The 22,422-nt window shown below is 39.9% G+C and overlaps 1 protein-coding gene across 4 annotated transcripts; it reads left to right on the top strand.

The window, feature by feature from the left end:
• The first annotated feature begins 381 nt into the window (after window positions 1-381).
• Window positions 382-22,001, top strand: STEEP1 (STING1 ER exit protein 1). 4 transcript variants are annotated; one of them, XM_010947402.3, is made up of 8 exons: window positions 383-572; window positions 3,184-3,301; window positions 14,986-15,027; window positions 17,044-17,182; window positions 17,724-17,813; window positions 18,420-18,512; window positions 19,868-19,960; window positions 21,581-22,001. In XM_010947402.3, exons 1-7 carry the CDS (start codon window positions 386-388, stop codon window positions 19,928-19,930), a joined length of 732 nt encoding a protein of 243 aa, XP_010945704.2. In that variant the 5' UTR covers window positions 383-385; the 3' UTR covers window positions 19,931-19,960; window positions 21,581-22,001. The 4 variants fall into 4 exon arrangements, with proteins under 4 accessions (XP_074215057.1, XP_010945704.2, XP_074215058.1 ...); XM_074358957.1 differs by lacking the exon at window positions 14,986-15,027; XM_045510945.2 differs by lacking the exon at window positions 19,868-19,960.
• Window positions 22,002-22,422: the final 421 nt, after the last annotated feature.

The raw sequence follows: 22,422 nt of genomic DNA, 5'->3' as shown, positions 1-22,422 counted from the left end.
GAATTAGAGCTCAATTTTTAAGAGATGTTTCTCTACGTCATTAGTTACTGATCCTGAATATAGCCATCAAAATCAAAATTATATTTAGAAGCACACCTAAAATCTGTATTATGCATGTAACGTGTAAATATAGACCTTTGTTATATCTAGTTATGTATTATGCATATACATATGCATACGTGTATAGAAATATAAATGAATAATTTATATTATTAAGTGTGAACCAAGTAAAGCAGTCCCAGCGAACTCAGGGCAGGGAAAAGGAAGTTCTAGGAGGCTCAGGGCGTCCCCCGTGTATTTTAGCTTAATGGGACCGCCCGGAAGCTCACTTGACTTCTACAGACACGTGACCTGCCTTACCGTAGGGGAAAGCCCAGACGCGTGCATGACGTCATTTCTGCGCGACCCTTATTTCTGGCTTTGCGTTTTCCGGCTGCTCCTCTCAACTATGCCTAAAGTGGTATCCCGGTCCGTAGTCTGCTCCGACACTCGGGACAGGGAGGAGTATGACGACGGCGAGAAGCCTCTCCATGTCTACTACTGTTTGTGCGGCCAGATGGTCCTGGTGCTGGGTGAGTAGTCGGGAACTGGAGGCGTCTGCAAGGAGCGAAACTTAGGGTTCTGGAACGCAAATTTCCTCTGGCTGTGATCTGGGAGCCGCGTCTCTGATTTCCTCTCCATCAGAATCCTCTTTACACATCTCCGCCCCACTCCAGGGCAGATTTTCTGTTGTCTGTTTAACCTTGTAATTCTGTATCCAGACCTCCCTCAAAACTAAATCCCTCCTTCAGAAAAAATACACTCCCTCTCCTCCCACTCTGTCTCTAGAAACTTTGTAACCTTTCTGTCGGATACAACAATATTGTAATAGCTCTCATCTTAAGTGAAAATAAAACCTTCCCTTGATCTTACATTCTCCTCCAGCTATACCCTTATTTCTTTGCTTCTTTTATAGCAAAACTTCTAAAAAAATTGTCTGTATGGGCTGCCTCTGCATCCTCATTTCCCATTCCCTGTTGCCCTCACTTCAGCCAGGCTTTCCTTCCCACCTTATCATCTAAACCATATTTGTCAAAGTTACTAACTGAACGTGTTACCACTTCCAGTGATCAATTATCAATGCTCATTTAATCCTCTTAGTGGCATTTGACAGAGATGATTAGTCTATCATTCTTGAAACACTTTCATTTGCATCCAAGACTCTACACCCTCCTGATTTTCCTCCTACCTCGATTTTTCCCCTTCTCAGTGTCTGGCTTCTTTTTCTGTCTCAGGCTTTTAGGCATTGCAGGGACCTAGGGCTCAGCCCTCTCACCTGTTCTCAATCTGTCCTTACTCCCTAGGTAATCTCAACCATTCCCAAGCTTTAAATACCATCTATATGTTGAGGACTCCCAAATGTTCCTCTTTAAACTGTACCTCTTCTCAAACTCCAACTGCCTATTCAGCATCTCCACTTGAATGTCTGATAGATGTCTCAAAGAGACCATGTTCAAAATTAACTTCATGATACCCCTACTTTCTGGTCTCCACTGTTCCTCTTAGACTTCCCCATCACAGCCAGTGGTACTATTATTCATCCAGTATCTCAGAGTCATTCTTGACTTCTGTTTCCCATCCATCAACAAATTCTGCAGGTGTTTCCTTGAAAATCTATCCAGAATCTGCTACTTCTTACCACCTCCACTTCTACCACTCTAGTCCAAGCCACCACCATCCCTCATCTGGATTGTCACAGTAGTCTCTTGCTCTCCACTGTTTGTCCCCAGAGTCCTGTTCCAAACCAGTGTTTTCCTGTAACACCAAGAATAAAACCAAAGTCCATACCAAGACTGTACGTGATCAAACCCCCAGCTAACTCTCAGACTTCATCTCCTAACACTCTTCCCCTTGCTCACTGCACTCCAGCTCCCATGGCCTTTTTGATTCTTCTCCATCATGTCAAAATGTTCCTACTCCCAAGACCTTTAGGATTGATATTTCTTCTGCTTCACTCTCCCCTCCATGCTTCCTTACTTTATTCAGGTCTCTGTTGAAATGTCACTTCCTTAGAGAACTCTTCCCTGACTATCTTATCTAAAATAGCACCCCTGTCACTCTTTGTCCTTTTACGCTGCCTGATTTTTCTTGGTAGCACTTACCACTATCTGGATCACTGTTCATCCTCTTTATATCACATGTAATTTTTTATTAGCACTTATCATTATCCAAGGTCACTTTATATAATTATTATTTAAAAAATTTCTGCCTCCTCCACTACACTGTAAACTTCATCAGGTCAGGAGCTTTGTCTGCTTTGTCTTTGCTGAATCCCCAGCACAAATTCAAACTGTGCTTGGTACATAGAGGGCCCTCAAATATCTTTTGAATAAATGAATTCTCTTTTGATCACCTAGAGATGAGTCTGAGTTCTTGTTCTACTACTTATTAAATGTGTGGCTGATCTCATACCCTTCCAAAGCCTCAATTCCCTCACCTTTAAGCTAGGAATAGTAAGTGTCTACTGCAGCAGGTCATGGAGAAGAGTCGTGAGCTGACATGCAAACTGCCATCTCCCCTCTCACCTCCTCCATGATTCTGCAATCACTCTGATCACTTAACTTCTCTATCATCCTTTAGATATTTAATTTGCACTATAGCAATTTTCCATCTGCTTTATAACTGTACCTAATTTGCTTCCTGTATGTTTTCATTGTTTTTGGATTGAAACTCCTCTAACTGGGATGAGTCATTCACATGTCATATATAGCATATCGCTAGCCCCTCTCTCCTTTCCTGAGCACTTATCCACCTTCCACAATGCCTTCCTCATAGGCCTTCCAGGACACTCGGTTGTCTCTTCTCATTCTAATGCGTTATAACACAAACCAAGTGTATCATGATCAGAAATACTCATAGAAAACTCGAATTGCAGTGCTGAGAAAGACTTTTGAGATAATCAAATAAGGAAAAAGACCCCTAAAGAGGAAGTGATTTGCCAAAGATCACCAGTAACCGAGCTGGGGCTAGAATCCAGGTCTCCTGACACCAAGTCATTTTTAGTTGGAAAATTCAACAACAGGCTTCAATAAGCATAATAATCATGGTAAAAATTACAGTGCCAAGGGCCCCACTGAAAACTTCTGATTGCCTCAGTGTATTTTTCAGTGGCTCTCGTGACCAGATGTTTTTCCATTCTTTTAGACTGTCAGTTGGAGAAATTGCCCATGAGGCCCCGGGATCGGTCCCGTGTGATTGATGCTGCCAAACACGCCCACAAGTTTTGTAACACAGAAGACGAGGAGACCATGTATCTTCGAAGGTAAGAGGTTGATGTTCTCTGTCTAGGATTTCCTTGTTGTGTGGGGGTCTAGTTATTGCAGAATATGAACACCCCATCTAGTATTGTACAGGTCAATCTTTAGGCCCCATATTTTGATATTTGTGGTAGTTCAGTAAATTCCATTAATGCAGCCATATCTTTATTGTGCTTTGTTGAAATAGTGCTTAGATGTGATTCTATTGCCATTTGATAGCTGTAATTTGGTTTTTTTTGTGAATAGAATGAGTTCATTCAACCCGTAATCTCTTGGAGCACACCATGTGCCAGGCACTGAGCTAGTGAGCTGTCATCTGTGAAGATGAATAAGGTACTGTTCTTCCCATTGAAGAGCTCATGGCTCAGCAAGGGAACGTGCTCCATATTGTGATATGATAAAATACTGATGTGCTGAACAGAAGGCTGTGGGAAAACAGACAGGAGCAGGTCATCCTGCCTGAGTGGTGGTCAGGAAAAACACCAAAAGATGGTGGCATTTGTATTTGGCCTTGTGCTAGGATGTCACCAAGTAGATGAGGAGCATTCCAGGTAGAAGGACTGTGGGAGCATTAAAAACATCAAATATGGTATGCTTGGGAAATTTAAATAGTCCCTGTGTCTAGAGCCCAGGTTACTCTCCAGGATGCATCCTGGGGTGAGGACAGAGTGCAATGTTGAAGAAGACAAGTTTGGACTTTATCTTTAGGCAATGACCTTTTTTTTTTTTTTAAAGCAGAGGAGTGGCGTGGTTAGATCTGTTTTAGATTTGGGAGTCCTTGATATATAGGGAATTGAAATCTGGGAAAGGATACAACTACATAGAAAGTGTGTGGAGCAAGAAGAAAGGACTGAAGATACAATCCCAGGAAGCACTGGCGTTTGAAAAGCAGACAAAATTGTTGGAACAGAATCAGTAGAACCTGGTGATGTGGAAAACAGGCAGGAGAGAGTTTCAAGAAGGGAGGGAGGTGGGTAGTCATCAATAGGTACCAAATGCCCCAGAAGGGGTCATCCTAGGGAATTTAAAAGTCCATCCATTCATTCAGCAAATATTTATTGAGGTCCTACTGTATTGCAGGTACAGTCCTAGAAGACTGGAATATACCAATAGATTAGTTTGTTAGGGCTGCTGCAATAAAGTACCATACACTGAGTGGCTTAAAACTACAAAAATTGTCTCACGGTTCTGGAGGCTAGAAGTCTGAGATTATGGTGTCAGTAGAGCCATGTTCTCTCTGAAGTTTCTAGGGGAGGAGCCTTCCTTGCCCCTTCCTAGATTCTGTTGTTTGCCAGCAATGCTTGGCTTTTCTTGGCATGTAGATGCATCACTCTAGTCACCGTTTGCATCATTAGATGGCCTCCCTGTGTGTCTGTCTCCTTGTTTCTTCTCTTCTTATAAGGACACCAATCATATTGAATTAAGGGCATATTTCTGCTCATCTACATGACCTCATCTTAACTAATTATATCTGCAATGACCCTCTTTTCAAATAAGGAAACATTCTGAGGTTCCTGGAAGGACATGACTTTTTAAGGGACACAGTCTAAACCAGTAAAACTAGTAAACAAGCAAAGAACCCTAGAGCTTACATTCTAGTGTTGAACTGGAAAAAGCTACAGGCTGACATCTAGCTGTGTTTATTGAAGAAACCAAACTATTATCAGCTCACACTAATGAAAACAGTTATAAACTATTGCTAGGTGACATTCAATAGTAAGTCAGGTGTCATTGTAACAACTGGGCTTCTAGAATTATGCAGTTGAAGAGAAACTTGGATATATACAAGGTACAGATGGGGGCACAGATTATAAAACATGTGAATGTCACAAAAGAAGACCTTCCAGGAAACATTGGGAAGTCCTCCATTGTAGTATAAAGGAAGGTTGATAAATAACATGCCCTGTCTAAAGCTAATCCATTCTCTTGTACTTTTTGCTCCTCTGTTAATCTTTATTTATGTTTCTGATTTTGAAAATTATCAACTATCTTTAGGATCTCTAAAGTATTTATTACATGTATTATAATTATAATCATATATAATAATTCTAAATAATATATATTACATGAATATATATTATTCAGTTAATACAGAAAGTAATCTAACAACACAACTAGGCCATAGGCCCTTATAGCACTATAAGGCAGATGCCGTCACGTCTGGGCCAGGAAACCAGGTGGCCCTAGGCTGAAGTGGCAACCCTGGAATCCAGTCATCCTGATCCTGGAAGTGAGCCAGCTTTGGGCCCAGGCTTAGTGCCGGGTATTGCCCAGGCCAGTGGCCTCTGACCAAGTCACTTTGTTGGGCCACAGAGTTCTCAGAGTTTACCAACAAGGCATGGTAAACTTATCCCTTAACTCTGTTGTTCCCTGGTACCCTCTTTCCCTGGTCCGCCACTCCCCCATTTGCAAATCTGTATCTTTGTTGACCACGCCTCCCTTAATGCTGTCTCCTTCCTTGATTTCTGTGAAGCTACTCTTGCGATTCTGCTACTTCTTTGGCTTTTCTTCTGAATTCTTCTTCTTCCTGCCCCTTAAATGTTGGCATTCCCCAGGGTTCTGACCTTGATTTTATCCTCTGTCTCTTTATACTCTCCTTGGACATTACCACCATTTCATGGCATCAGTTACACTTATATGCTGATGACGCACAAAATCTAGATCTGTTTCTCTCCTGTGCCCAGAACTGTACATCTAATTGCATATTCTACCTCTTACCTGATGTTCTACCTCAGATCCAACATGACCAAGGCCAAACTCATCATTTCTCTAATGTGGAAAATACCACAGATTGGTTCATTCAGCACCACTCTAACGCTTCTGTTTTACCTGCCTGTATACCAGTGTGTGTACAGTTAGGATACATATTCCAGCTTCCCCCCACTCCACAAAACCCCCTAAGATTCTGACTGCGACTTAGCTTTTGCCAAGTAGAAGGGATAGAAGTAGAAGCTGTTGCATGAGGCTTCCAAGGAAAGTTCTTTTTATTCTCTTATTCCTTCCTGCTTTTTGGAAAATGGACATGATAATTGGAGCACCAGTGACCATCCTGGGAGTGCAAAGGGAAGGTCACAAAAATTGCAGTTTTTGCCATGCTATGCTTGGATCTCAACCATTACCAGAAACTACCTTCCTCTAGACTTATTTTACATGAGAACAAACTCTTGTGTTGAAGCCTCTGTATTTGGGTCTCTGTAGCTATCAGCCAAACAGTTCTTTCCTTTTCCTCCTCCTCCAGTTGTACCACCATTCATGCAGTGGCCCAAGGCAGAAATCTGGGAGCCAGTCCTGTCTTGGTCTTATCTATCCCCGCCCCCCACCATCCCCTGCACACATCTAGTCACTCACCATGTACTGTCGATTCTCCCTTCTGGTCACTCTTGTGGCTGCCTCCTCTCATTCAGCCCTGACAGGCTGCCATCATTCTGGTACCCCACATCACTTGCCCAAGCTGTTGAAGTGTCCTCTGAACCTGTTTTTTCCACTTCTAGTTTTGCTCTTCTCCAGTCTGTCGTCAACTGCCTGAATGATCTCAGGTGCACGTTGTGTCTCTCTCCTGCTTCAAATTTTTCAGTGACTCTTCATCACCTACAGAAGTGCTTTTCAAACATTTTTATACAATTAATCCTTTCTTCAAATGAAATTTTTACCCAGAAGTATAAATATAAGTAGAAGCTTCTCTGACTAGGGAAGAGTTGAGCCCAACCCATTAAGGACTTCTTGCTCCCCTTTCTCCTATCCGATTTCATTTAGGAATCACTTTGGAGCACAATTTACAAAATCCTGGTTAGCAGGATAAAGTCCAAGCCTGAAGGTTTTCTATGATCTGTCCTTGGTCTACCTGTTCATCTTCATCCTCATCTCCTGTTATTCCCTTGTGTTTTTTTTTTAAACAACAAATGTTTATTATCTCATATAGTTTCTGTGGGTCAGGAATTCAAGAATAGCTTAGCTGGGTGGTTCTGGTCTCTCACGAGGCTGTGATTAAGAGATTGACCTTGGATGCAGTCTTTTAAAGTTCCAGAGGTTCCACTTCCAAGGTGACTCACATGGTTGGCAATTGAGTGCTAACTGTTGGGAAGAAACATTTGTTCTTTACCACAAGGATCTTCCATAGGACTGCTTGAGTCTTCTCGTGACCTGGCAGCTGGCTTCCCACAGTGTGAGTAATCCAAGAGAGAGCAAGGCAGAAGCCATAATGTCTTTTATGACCAAGACTCAGAAGTCACACACCATCATTTCTGCAGTGTCCTACTGGTATCACAGGTCAGGCCTATTCATTGTAGGAGGGGAATTATACAAGGGGGTCAATACCAGGGGGCAAGGATCACTGGGGGCCATCTTAGACGCTGGCTCTTACAACCAGGGAGAATGTTTTGTTTTGTTTTTGGCCTTTCCTATCTCACATATTCCTAGAGATTAAAGATAAGAAAGAAAACCAAGATCAGTTAGTCCAAATATCTAGCTCATATTAATCACTTCTTTATGATTATACCACTTAAAAGCCTTGTCTCATTTGTATTAGAGTCTCAATATCTCAAGAAGATGAACTTCTGAAAGCAAGAACCCTGCCTTATGGGTTATTTCTGAAACTCTTAGGACATCTTGCCTGATTCTTGGCACATATTTAGGAGTAGATAAATTTTTGTAAACTTAACAAAATCCCATTTGTCATTGGTATTTGAAGATTAACTCATTGGGAAATATGCAGCCACCTTTATTTGATTTTCCTGTGTTTTGAAAGCTTGGGGTTTATGAGAATGACTGACTTCAGGATTCTAGAAGTCACTTGTATGGTGAATCTATCCCTTGGGGCTGAGGTTGGATTTAGAGTCCCAGTTGGAACCAGACGTGGTACACAGAACCGAAAATATTGCTAGTGCCCTAGTCCAGTGATGTTAGTGAATTAGAGCACATTTGACTTGAGCAATGCTAATAAGTGTAGAGGCAGAATGTTAAAGATGGTGGAGATCATAGACTGGAGTAACACCCCAAGCAGCACCACTTTGGAACTTTGGGCAAGTTGTCTAACCTTTTTGGGCCCTAGTTTCCTTATCCCTCAACTAGGAAAAGAATATCCCTGCATTGTCAAAGAGCAACTGGATGTCTCCTGCAGTGCTAGAAGAACCATAAATAGTTATAATGCCTTTGGAAAGCACTTTGGCAATATCCAGTTTGGCTAAAGATGCACATGATGTATGCTTCAGCAATTCTGCTCTTCACATGCACCCCCATAAAGTGATTCTCAACCCTGGCTGTGTTAGAACCACCTGGAATACTTTTTTTAAAAGTCCCAATGTCTCAGCTTCACCCTCAGAAATTTAGTATTTTTAATTGTGGTATAATTCATATTCCATAAAACTCACCATTTTAAAGCATACAATTCAGTGGTTTTAGTATATTGACAAGGTTGTGCAAACAGCATCACTGTCTACTTCCAGAACATTTTCATCACCTCCCCCCAAATAAGCATTGTACCCATTAGCATTCATTCCCTATTTCCTCCTCCCCCAACCCCTGGCGACCACCAATCTACTTTCTGTCAATATGGATTTGCCTATTCTAGATATTTCATTAATATGTAGTGAATTTTATTTCATAAAATATATAGCTTTTGTGTCTGGCATCTTCCATTTTAGCATGTCTTCAAGGTTCATTCATGTTGTAGAATGACTCTGTACATTTTTTTTTTATGACTGAATAATATTTGGGACTGTTTCCTCTTTCTTTTTAACACTATTATGGCTAATGCTGCTATAAACATTTGTGTACAAGTTTTTGTGTAAACATATTTTTGGTTCTCATGGGTACATATGTGTGAATTGCTGGGTCATATGGTAACTCTATGTTTAACCTTTTGAGTAACTGGCAGAGTGGTTTCAAAAGCAGTTGCACCATTTTACACTTTTGCCAGTAATGTATGAGGGTTCCAATTTCTCCACCTCCTTGCCAATAATTGTTATTGTCTATCTTTTTGATATAGCTATCCTATATCAAATGGTATCTCATTGTGGTTTTGGTTTGCATTTCCATGGTGGCTAACGATGTTGATCTTTTCATGTGCTTGTTGGTTATATACGTATCTTTGGTTTATTCAAATTCTTTGCCCATATTTTAATTGGAGTATTTGTCTTTTATTGTTGTAAGAATTCCTTATATTTTATGGATACTAGTCCCTTATCAGATATATGATTTGCAAATGTTTTCTCCCATTCTGTGGGTTGCCTTTTTGTTTCCCTGATAGTATTCTTGAAAACAAAAATTTTTAATTTTAATCAAGTCCCATTTATCTATTGTTTCTATGATTGCTTGTGCTTTAGGTATCGTATTTTAAAAACCATTGCCTAATCTTGGGGGACGGGGGGTGGGAAGGGACAGTCTGGGATTTCAAAATGTAGCCTAAAAAAACAAGACTGTACTGTGTAGCACAGGGAAATATATGCAGGATCTTGTGGCAGCTCACAGCGAAAGAGAATGTGACAATGAATGTATGTATGTTCATGTATAACTGAAAAATTGTGCTCTACACTGGAATTTGACACAACATTGTAAAACGACTGTAACTCAATAAAAAAAATGTTAAAAAAAAAAAAACCATTGCCTAATCTCAGGTCTTGAAGATTGATGCCTATGTTTTCTCCTAAGAATTTTATAGTTTTAGTTCTTACATTTAAGTCTTTCATCCATTTTGAGTTAATTTTTGTATATGTTTTGTGGTAGGGATTTAAATTAATCTTTTGGGGGGTGGGAAGGGATAGACTGGGAGTTCAAAATTTGTACATACTGACAGGCATATGTAGAATAGATAAACAAGATTATACTGTATAGCACAGGGAAATATATACAAGATCTTATAGTAGCTCACAGTGAAAAAAAATGTGACAATGAATATATGTATGTTCATGTATAACTGAAAAATAGTGCTCTACACTGGAATTTGACACAACATTGTACAATGACTATAACTCAATAAAAAATGTTTAAAAAGGAAAAAAAAATAATCTTTTTATGTGTGTATAGCTAGTTGTCCCTGTACTGTTTATTGAAAAATGATTCTTTTCCCATTGAATGGTCTCAACACCCTTGTTGAAAATACATTAACCGTATATGTATGGGTTTATTGTGAACTCTCAGTTCTGTTCCATTGACCTAATGTATCTGTCCTTATGCCAGTACCACCCTGTCTTCTTTACTGTGGCTTTGTAGTAAGTTTTGAAATTGGTAAGTGTGAGTCCACCAACTTTGTTCTTTTTCAAGACTGTTTTGGCTATTCCATATTCCTTACAATTCCATGTAACTTTTAGAATCAGTTTGTCATTTCTGCAAAAAAGCCAGCTGGGATTTTGATAGAGATTGTGTTGAAGCTGTAGATTCATTTGGAGAGTATTACCGTCTTAACAATATTAAGTCTTCAATCCATGAACATGGGTTGTTGTTCCATTTACTTTGGTCTTTAATTTCTTTCAATGATGTTTTGTAGTTTTCAGTGCACAAGTTGTACACTTCTTTTGTTAAATGTATTCCTAAGTATTTTATTCTTATTGATGCTATTGTAACTGGAATTGTTTTCTTTCTTTTCTTTTTTAATTTATTTTTATTTTTTTATTGAAGTACAGTCAATTACAATGTGTCAATCTCTGGTGTACAGCACAATGTTCCAAACATGCATATACATACATATATTTGTTTTCATATTTTTCTGGAATTGTTTTCTTAACTTCATTTTTAGATTGTTCATTTCTAGTATATAGGTCTACCATTGATTTGTAAATATTGATCTTATATCCTGCAGCCTTGCTGAACTTGCTTATTAGCTCTAATAGTTTGTGTTTGTGTGTCTATGTGTTCTTTAGGGTTTCTGTTTATAAGATCGTGTCATCTGCAAATATAGATAGATGGTTTTACTTTTTCCCTTCCAATCTGGATGCTTTTTATTTTTCTTGCTTAATTGCCCTAGCTAGAACTTCCAGTACAATGTTGAATAGAAGTGTTGAGAGTGGATATCTTTGTCTTGTTCCTGACCTTAGGGGGAAAGCTTTCAGTCTCTCTCCATTAAGTATGATGTTAGCTTATGTGGCTTAGTAGATGCAGATTTTTCATAGATGCCCCTTATAAGGTAGAGGAAGTTCCCTTATGTTTCTAGTATATTGAAAGGGTTTTGAATTTTGTCAGATGCTTTTTTTTTTTTGCATCTGTTGAGATGATCATGTGTTTTTTTCTCTTTTATTATTATAGTGTATTGCATTGATTGATTATTTTTGTATGTTGTACCAATCTTGCATTCTTGGAATAAATTCCACTTGGTCATGTGGTATAATCCTTTTTATATGCAACTGAATTCAATTTTGCCAGTATTTTGGGGGGGATTTTTGCATGTATATTCTTAAGTGATCTTGATCTCTAGTTTGTTGTTTTTATTGTTCTTGTGATATCTTTGTCTGGTATTGAGGTGATACTGGTCTTATAGGATGAGCTGGGAAGTGTTTCTTCTTCTTTTGAAAAGTTGGTAAAGCATTGCTATTAATTCTTCTTTGAACTTTGGGTAAAATTCCCCAGTGAAGCCACTGGTCCTGGGCTTTTCTTTGTGCAAAGTTTTTCAAATTTTCTATTTCTTTTCCAGTGAATTTCAGTAGTTTGTGTCATTCTAGGAATTTGTCCATTTCATCTAGTTTATATAGTTTGTTGGTGTATAGTTGTTCATAGTATCATCTTATTATCTTTTTTATGTCTCTAAGATCAATAGTTCTCCCTTAATTTTTTTAGGTCCCAAGAACATTAGACTGTTTGTAATTCTGAGTGTGCTCTGCTGTTTTGCCTTTGCACATGGTTTTCCCTCTGCCTGAAATACCATTTTCTGTGAGGACTGTTGGCTTAAACATCACCTCATCATGAAGCCTTCCATGACTGCCTCAGACAGACTTAGTGCTCCCACCTGTGTTCCCATTACACCGTATACACTCCTCCATTTAAGAACTTACCTCCATGATTATAATTTTCCTCACTAAAATTCTTTTAAGAATTCATTCAGTCAATATTTATTGCATGTCTACTTTGTTTCCAGTACTTTGCTCATCTCTGAGGTTAGAGTGGTCAGACAGATAGGTGTGGTCTCTGCTGATCTCTGATCTCATGGACCTAGTCTAGTGGGGTGACAGAAAAATAAAGTAATTTTGATTTTGGAAATTTAATGAATGAAACAAAGGGCTCATACAGAATCACATGAGAACATCTTCAAAAAGATGTTCAGCGAAGGCCTCTATGACTAGGTGAGATTAGAACTGAGACTAAAAATGAGAACAGGACAGCCTTGGCAAAGTGGTGAGAAGAGCATTCTAGGCAGAGATAAAAGTGTGTGTGATAGGTCAGAGGTGGGAAAGCACTTCTTTGTTCAAAGAACAGAGGCAGATGGGTGTGGATAGTGCATAGTGACGGAGGAGGGAGTGTAGGAGATGAGGCCGGGCTGATTCTGTGCTCAGTCAGTCCTCAGAAGGCTGTGGTAAGGGGTTTGCATTTTATTCTAGCTAGCTTGGAAAGCCATTCTTGCCTCTATTTAGAGAATGATTTGGAGTGAGACAGTAATGGAAGCAGGTTCTAGAATAAGCGGTCAGAATTTTTATTTTGGATGTAAATTTAGAGTGGAGAAGGCCTCAGTATCCCATAAACACAATTGCCTTACTGCATAAAAATCTAAAATTTGCACATGGAGGAAAAAGTCAAAGATAAATGTCAAACTGGGGAAGAAATATTTGCAAGGTCCATTAATATAAACTAAAAAGACAACTTAATAGACAAAGAATATGAACTGATAGTTCACAAAAAAAGAAAATACAAATGCCTATTAAATATATGAAAAGATGCGTAACTTTACTCTTAAAAAAATGCGAATTACAAGATAATATTTTTCACATGCCAAATTGGCAATAATGCATTTTAATAACATACTGTGTTGGTGAGACTGTAGGGAAACAGGAAGTCTCACATTGGTGGTGGCGGTATAAATTGGTTCAGCTTCTCTAGAGAGGAATTTGGCAGTATCTATCAGAATTTAAACTGGATACGTTTCTAGGAATTTATCCAGCAGGTAGAAGACATTTTAGTTCATCCATACAAATGGATAGAATGCAGCCCTTATGAAAGAATGAAGAGGAGGGAGGGTATAGCTCAAGCCATAGAACAAATGCTTAGCATGCGCAGGGTCCTGGATTCAATCCCCAGTACCTCCTCTAAAAATAAATAAACAAATAAAGCTAGTTACCTCTCCTCACCAAAAAAAAAAAGTTAAAAAAAATGAAAGAATGAAGAAACTCTTTATCAATTGTTTGGGAAGGATCACATATTTTTTTTAACCAAGATTCACTTTTTAAATGAACAAAAAGGTTGAGAACTGTATAACGTTTGTCTAAAAAGGAAAGGAAAAAATTAAATATTTTCTATTAGTACCAATAAGGACTCTTTGCTTGTATCATTGACTCTCTCTGGGAGGAACAGAAGAAACCAGAAACAGTATTTGCCGCTGGCGAAGAGAACTGGGTGTGTGGAAGATGAGTGGGGAGGATATTTACCTTTCACTTGATACTCCTACGTATACCATGTGCACAGAGTGCCTATTTTAAACATTGAAACAGGGAGGGGAAGTGCGGAGACCAGTCAGTAAGCTGTGACAGCAAGTAGTCCAGGGAAGAAATGTTGGTGGTCTGGGCTAACATGGTGGTAGGAAGGTAGAGAAAAGCAGACAGGTCCAAGGCCTTTTCTGGAGAGAAAATCCACAGGATTTGCTGATGACGTCAGTGTGGGAGATGAAGGCAAGAGAAGATTGGAGGATGAGTCCCAGGTTTTGTTAAGCAACTGCATGGATGGAAGAATTTTTATCTCTCAGTTGATAATCTCAGGCAGTGTTGTGTGGCTCTTGAGCTTGACTGCCTGGGCTTGAATTCAGCCTATTCTGCTTCCTAACTTGATGACCTTGGGCAGACTATGTAACTGCTTTATGCTTAGACACCCTCATCTGTAAAATGGGAATGATCATATGACCAACCTCACAGGGTTGTTGTAAGGAGTAAACGAGTTATTACATGTACAGTTTAGAACAGCTCCTGGCACACAATGAAAGCTGTACGAGTGGTGGTGGTGGTGTTGCTACAGCTCTGTGACTGTGACTGCACTGCTCCTCCTCCTCTGTTGGGAAGTTTTCCTGACCCATGTTAGGGGCTTAGTAAATTTTTGTGGAAAGAATGCTTTAAAATGAATACATGTGTAAATAAGCAGCTGATCTATGAAATGGAAACTTTTTGTTTGTTTGCTTTTGGGGGTGGAGGGAGGTAATTAGGTTTATTTACTTAATGGAGGTACTGGGGATTTAACCCAGGACCTCATGCGTGCTACGCACACGCTCTACCACTGAGCTGTACCCTACCCCTATGAAATGGAAACTTTTTAAAATTTTATTTTTATTTATTATTATTTGGGGGGAGGTAATTAGGTTTGCTATTTATGTTTAGAGGAGGTACTGGGAATTGTACCCAGGACCTTGTGCATGCTAAATATGCACTCTACCACTTGAGCTATATCCTCCCCCCTGAAATGGAAACTTTCGAAAGGCCCTTTTAGCATTTGAAGAAGTGAATTAGTGAGATTGGTAGGTTATGAGATTTGTGCATATCTTTTTTTTTAACTTCCATTTTCTGTGCAGGCCTGAAGGTATTGAACGCCAATACAGGAAGAAGTGTGCAAAGTAAGTATTATCAGTGTGGGTTTCTCTGAGCATAAGCAAGTAGAAGCAATGATGTGTTAGGAAAAGGATCATTTGGAGACAATTCTCTGTTATATCTTTACTCTTATAATCTCATCTCCCTTCGAACTTCCAACTATCCAGATACCAATATGCTTCCTGAGGAGACTGGCAAAGTTACCTATCTGACCAGCTGGCCACAAAAATGGGTTTTTAAACAGAGTATAATTTTTAAATTGAGATGTAACTTATATATAATAAAATTTGCCCTTCCTAAGTGTGTAGTTTGATGAGTGTTGGCAAAAGCATGCAGTCATGTAATACCATGTCTCCCATGATATAGAACGTTTCCAGGGCCCCTCTGCAGTCAGTCCCCTTCCTCACCCCTCCCCTGGCCACAAATGACAAATGCTGGAGAGGCTGTGGAGAAAAGGGAACCCTCCTACACTGCTGGTGGGAATGGAGTTTGGTGTAGCCGTTATGGAGAACAGTATGGAGATTCCTCAAAAAACTAAAAATAGACTTACCATATGATCCAGCAGTCCCACTCCTGGGCATATATCTGGAGGGAGCTCTAGTTCAAAAAGATACATGCACCCCAATATTCATAGCAACCCTATATACAATAGCCAAGACATTGAAGCAACCTAAATGTCCATCGACAGATGACTGGATTAAGAAGCTGTGGTATATTTATACAATGGAATACTACTCAGCCATAAAAAAGAATAAAATAATGCCACTTGCAGCAACATGGATGGACCTGGAGATTGTCATTCTAAGTGAAGTGGGCCGGAAAGAGAAAGAAAAATATATGATATCATTCATATGTGGAATTTTAAAAAAAAGGAAAAGAAAAAAGAAGACACTAATGAACTCATCTACAAAACAGAAACAGACTCGTAGACATAGTAAACAATCTTATGGTTACGGGGGAAATGGAGTGGGAAGGTATAAATTTGGGAGTTTGCGATTTGCAAATGTTAACCACTATATATAAAAATAGATAAAAAACAGATTTCTTCTGTATAGTACAGGGAACTATATTCAATATTTTGTAATAACTTTTAATGAAAAAGAATATGAAAATGAATATATGTATATATATGCATGACTGGGACATAAGGCTGTACACCAGAAATTGACACATTGAAACTGACTATACTTCAATAAAAAAAAATAAATAAGTAAATGGGATTTTAAAATAGATAAATAGATAAAGGAAGGAAGGAAGAAAGAAAGGAAGGAAGAAAGGAAGGAAGGAAGAAAAAAGAAAAGAAAGAAAAAGAAAGGAAGAAAGAAAAAGAAAGAAAAGAAAGAAAATGATTTCCAGCTTTAGGTGGTTAACAATGACACTATTAAACTATAATTAGTTCAATCTTGATGTAATCACATCTCCACCTTGGCTCTCAGAAGACTCAGACTAGGAGAATTAAAGCAGGGAACTGGCTCAGAAGGCATTTTACTTCATAGCCACATTGGATTTGTTATATTAATTTTATCATATCTTATGAGTCTACTTCATTTAGCCGAAAAAGTATAATAAAACGGCCAACCGAAGAATGCATGACTATTGCTACAGGGCTGGGTGGGCCAACCACTGCAGTGGCGCCTTTACTCTCTTTCTTGACTCTGCAAAAACAAAACCACCCCCAAACTAGTTTCTCAGACTTCTGGGAAGAATGGCAGCAGTTTTAACTGGAAAGCAATCCGTAGCAGGAGCCAAACTTGTCTAATGGGCTAAGAATCACTTGGAATGCTAAGATTGAATCCCAGGCCCCACCCCCTAGGATTGCTGAATCAGGATCCTCTGGGGGAGGGACCTGGGAATCTGATCAGCAGTTTTAACATGCATGCACAGTGATTCTTACCAAGTAGTTTTGGGTAACAGTGGGAAGAGCTAATCATTAGTTTATGCCACAAACAAAAATATTCCCAGAGACTAAGCACGCTTTGCAAAGCACTGTTTTGGGCCTTTGGACTCTGAAGCCTCCTGGAGATCCACTCTTCCGTTTGCAGGTGTGGACTGCCACTCTTCTACCAGTCCCAGCCAAAGAATGCTCCGGTGACCTTCATCGTGGATGGAGCAGTAGTCAAGTTTGGCCAGGGTTTTGGGAAAACGAACATATATACTCAGAAACAAGAGCCTCCTAAGAAGGTAATTATCACTGAAGGAAACAGGCTGGCTAATATAGCTACAAATTTAGCCCGAAAATTTTAAATAAGATTATAGTGCAGGAGAAGCTGCTCTTTATGGATGCTCTTTTATATTAAGAGAATGCCATTTCTGTGTATAAGCAGGTGTTAACAAAATTGTATCATCTGTTATGTGTTTTTTTCCTTTCCTACAGCTGCCCTGTGAATAAAGTTAGAAATTGTATGCTTTTTATTAACACATACGTCTTTGAAATGTCTTCTTTTTTCCAGTGTGAGCAATTAAAAATGGAATGAATCAGGCTAATCTTTATACTTTGAATACCCTTGATGGCAAATATTAGAAAAATATATTGCAAATAAAAAGATGGGCACTTTAGATAGGCCAGCCTGTCCCAAAGAGATGGGTGTCCCCCAACAGTCCCTTCCCTGCCCCCAGCGCCCAGGCTTGTGCGCTTGCATGCATACACTCACACAGATGCACACACACGGCTCGCGGAACCTATTGAGGTGTACTAAACTGATTCCTCTTCCTGTAACTCCAGGTGATGATGACCAAACGGACCAAAGACATGGGCAAGTTTAGCTCTGTCACTGTATCTACTATTGATGAAGAGGAAGAGGAGATTGAGGCTGTAAGTGCTTCTGCTTGCAGGGGAATTGGATTGGGAGGGCGGAGCTGAAAGGAAAGGGGACCCTTAAACTAGAGCACTGAGCCACAGAATAACTAGAAACTTCACTCAAGCCTTGCTCGGCTACTAAGGAACGCTGTGACCCCGGGCTGGTTCCTGTTTCCCCAGACCTCAGGGACATCTGTAAAATGAGGAGCAGGAAGTCGGACTAGATCGGTGATTTTTTTCATCCTGTTTTTAAAGATGCTTTAGGGGGCAAATCCCTCCTCATCCCTCGTCAGTTTAAAACCTGTTGGGCTCAATGATTTCAGGTCCCTTCCAGTCCAACTTTGAAGGTGTGGGCATCTGTCCTTAGCAGGAGCAGCAATTACCTTTATGGTACTTCAGTGTAATGATGTTTACAGAGAGATGTTATTGGTTATTTAAACACAGCTTCGACTGAAACCTGACTCTCCTGGATTATTGAAAAGCTGAAGAGTTGAAAGGGAGCAGGGTCTTGCCATTTCAGTAATGATTTCATAATTCGAGGAGTATGAATTGCTCCCGGGGTCTGCGTTGTTCCTGTTTGGTGAGACTGCTGGTCTAAGGACGCTTGTTTCTTCCCCCTAGAGGGAGGTGGCTGACTCGTATGCACAGAATGCCAAGGTGATCGAGAAGCAGCTGGAGCGCAAAGGCATGAGCAAAAGGCGGCTGCAGGAGCTGGTGAGTGGCAAGGGGCAGTGGGCGTGGGCGCTGGGCTGGGCTGGGCTGTTCAGGATCCTTGGTCTGAAAGACCCTCCGGCTGGCAGAGGAATCCTTTAGGAAGTCTGTTGAGGGTTCCTGGTGTAGCTGGCTACCAGGCGTCTAACCCTGGGCTGTGACTGTTAGTATATATGCTGCTCTGGATAGTGACCACAGGATCCGGGCCCCAAATGACAGTTCTAGGTAGCCAGCCCTGACTGGAATGTTAACGTAATCTGCCACTGGGGTTCCAAGGTCAGGAGTTCAAGATCAGGGTTCACAGTTATTCTCCCAGGATGTAATGGCACACAATAGTGCCATGTTGGGGTGCCAGGATTGGGGCTGGTCACTGCTTTTTTAAAAAAAAATTTTTTTTGTGTGTGTTTGGAGAGATAATTAGGTTTATATATTTATTTTTAGAAGTACTGGGGATTGAACCCAGGACCTTCTGTATGCTAAGCATGCGCTCTACCAGTTGAGCTATACCCTACCCCCTTGGACACTGCTTCTTAAAGTACCACCACCGCTTTCTGTGCTATTCTTGCTCATTGAGGTGCCTACATTTTTGTTTTCTTGATAATAATTTACTTATGATATTTCTTTAAAAGCAGACATCACAGCATTGGTGCCTCATCAAAAGGTATATCAGTCTATTCTAAAGACTGTAGAGGATTTTTTGGTGATGGAGGTGGTGGGTCTTGAGAGCTGCTTTACTTTGCCATCGTGATCTAGAGCAGAGCTTATCAGATTTTCTGAGGTGACGGACCAGTGCTTTCTTTTTTTTAAATTTCCAATTTGTCAAGAGCTGATTTGTAATTTATAAAATGCAATAAAAATGAATTTGCGTCAGTTCTTCTTATGAAACTATTTTATTTTCTTATGACTTGGTCAAATTGCTATGACAGCCTCTAAATGCTTACCCTCCGTTTTTTTGTGTATCTTCGTGGACTGATAACAAACAGTTCATGGACCACACAACTTTAAGTAGCACTGTTCTAGAACAGTGTTTTTCCTCCCTTTCTGCCAAGAATAAAATGCTGATGTGCCACAATATTGATTCCCTCAGCCCTTCAGAGGTGGTGGGGCTGTGGGATCCCTACACTGATCGCCTTTGAGCATAGCCCTATTGACCCCATTTTGCCGTATGGGTGTTATCATTTTCTCTGTGTGCCGTAACGTCAGAAAGCAGTTGCTAGAGTTTCCTCACAATTTTAAAACCACAATTCTAGTTTGTATACTAAATGAGCATGAGGGACTTGTGTTGGGGCAGTTAAAATAGGCAGGAAAATCAGAATTTCATGTCATGTATCAGGACATATACTTTTCTTCCTTTCCAGGCTGAACTGGAAGCCAAGAAAGCAAAAATGAAGGGAACCTTGATTGACAATCAGTTCAAATGATCAGGACCTTTCTGTGGACCCAGACTGGAGGCAAGCATTTAGATCAGGAGGAAAAAGAGTTTTTTCTTAACTACATAGGCTGGTCCCTACCTTTATGCCCCAGCAGAAGGCTTTACATGGCTCCACAGTGATTCTCCTACATTCAGTGAGGTCTTTGAGTCCATCTGACCTGCTTTCTAGAGATGGGTTGTTCTCAGTCTTTCTGTGTATAGGTCTTCTGTACTATTTTTTGTCCATTTGATGTAAACTTCTTCATCTGTGTAGAAGCTCTGTGAATAGATCAGTGCTTGAGTGTCTCTAGTTTCTAAAGTAGCTCTTATTCCTTCTTCAAAGTTAATAAAATGTTTAAAGATTTTTAAAAACAATATTATGATGTGTCATAGAAAAAAGTGGCAGGAACTATATTTAAAGTTACAGCAAGCTCGATCCTTTTAAGTGGCTCAGTCTCTATTAGACTGGCAGGTATTAGCTATGGTTTGACTCTCTCTACTGTCAGAGAAAATACATAAAAAGCCAGAATCTGCATAAAGCTTCCTTTACTTCAAATATTAAAACTATAGGTGAGCCATCCCTTATCAGATGTACTTAAAGAAAGAAAAGCCAGAATTGAGTGAGGGGGTTTAGGATAGCTCTGATCTGAATGAAAATGGGGTCTCAGTGAACAACCCAAGGGAGCTACCATCCTGTCAAGCAGCTAAGAGTATTGCTTCCTATGCGGGTACATGGGAAGGGGGCATGATAGAGTAAGAAATGATACTGAGATAAACAAAGGTATCTGTGACTGTCGTTTATTTCACATTTGCTATTTGTGGAGGAGTACCGTATACACAAATATTTAATGTCACGCTGCTTCAGTGACATCAGTCTGTAGTGTTTGTATCCATGCTTTTATCTGTTCACCTGTCTTGCAAGGTGTTGAGGCAGGAGGAGCGCTTTAGCCTCCTTGTGTTATCTGTGTGGGCTGTACCCAGTAGGCGCCCAAGGTGTGTATGTGAGGTGCTATTGGGAAATAGTAGGGTATTTTTCTTTGCTTTTTCCCTGATTTCCATATTTGGAAGGAAAAGTAGGTTGGAGTCGGGGTAGATGCGAGCTAGCAAGAACTGGAAGAAGGAGGGGTGGGGTCCTGGGAAAGCCCAGGGTGGGGCCGTGTGGCCATCTTCCCAGTTACTCTCCTGCATCCATCCAGGCCTTTGCCACCGAGTGTTCCTCTCCACCTTATTTCCTGTCCTCGTTCTGAGCAATCGTTAGGCATCATGTGCATAAGCAACCGTAACCTCACAGTTTCTTGACCTCGACTCCAGCCAGTGACATTCACCTTCACCCCACTTTAGCCACAAGCTCCCTGGATATCATCTTCACCACCTGTGAAATCCCATACTCTGCTCTCTGACCACAATCTCCTCCCATTGCTACTCTCATACTATTACTTCCACTAAACTTGTTTTGTTTTTAGATTTGAAGGGTGATTATTTTATTAGTAGTAATAATCAAAAATAGTAGCAGTAATAATAACAATACTACTTGTATCGAGTACTTACTATTTTTATTAAGTCAGGTGCCATAGAAAGCACTTTACAAGGTATTATCTTAATCTAAACAAGACATTAATCCTATGAGATAGGTTTAACGGTTATCATTCTCATTTTACAGATGGGTACTCTGAGGCTTCGAGAGTTTATGTTTCCCATCCAGGAAGCAATAAACCCGGAAATCTGACTAGAGAACTGTGCTGAATTGCTTCTCCTGTGAGATTTAGAAAAAAAAAATACACAATTGAGAACAGATCACAATTTCATTTGAGCAACCAAATAAAATGCAGTGTAAAGACCCTTGCACGTGGGGACGGTGGGTGGAAAGGGACTGGGATTTCAAAATGCGGAATAGATAAACAAGATTGTACTGTGTAGCACTGGGAAATATATACAGGATCTTGTGGTGGCTCACAGTGAAAGAGAATGTGACAATGAATGTATGTATGTTCATGTATAACTGAAAAATTATGCTCTACACTGGAATTTGACACAACATTGTAAAATGACTGTAACTCAATAAAAAAAAACTGTGCTGAAAACCATGCTTCTCCAGAGCAGTTCCTCAGAGTTACCTGAGAGGTGTCTCCTGTGCTGTACTCCTCAGTTTGGCTCAAATAAAACTGTTTTCTATTCAAAAAAAAAAAGACCCTTGCATAGAGGACTCCCTATAGCAAATGTGTGGTTACCTTTCTGCATATTTTCTGTGATATTTGTCCTTAGATACTAATCCTGAACCATTTCAACGTCTGGTTCAAATTACACATTTTGTTTAATCTGTAAGACTGCAAATTGTTATGTCACTAGCACCAAACAATTGTGTGCTCTTCATTGTGTTTTATTTTCATATCGAATTAGTTATTAAAATAAGATGACATAGTCTCTCTATTCTATTTACTTATAGTGTTTTAGCCACAGTTGTAGTGTTTTAATGTTAGTATAAGGAGCCATATTGAAATTTGG

The sequence above is a fragment of the Camelus bactrianus genome, chromosome X (assembly GCF_048773025.1).
Source record: "Camelus bactrianus isolate YW-2024 breed Bactrian camel chromosome X, ASM4877302v1, whole genome shotgun sequence".
In the NCBI taxonomy this organism is placed as follows: Eukaryota; Metazoa; Chordata; class Mammalia; order Artiodactyla; family Camelidae; genus Camelus; species Camelus bactrianus.
This window is presented reverse-complemented; position numbering and strand designations above follow the sequence as displayed.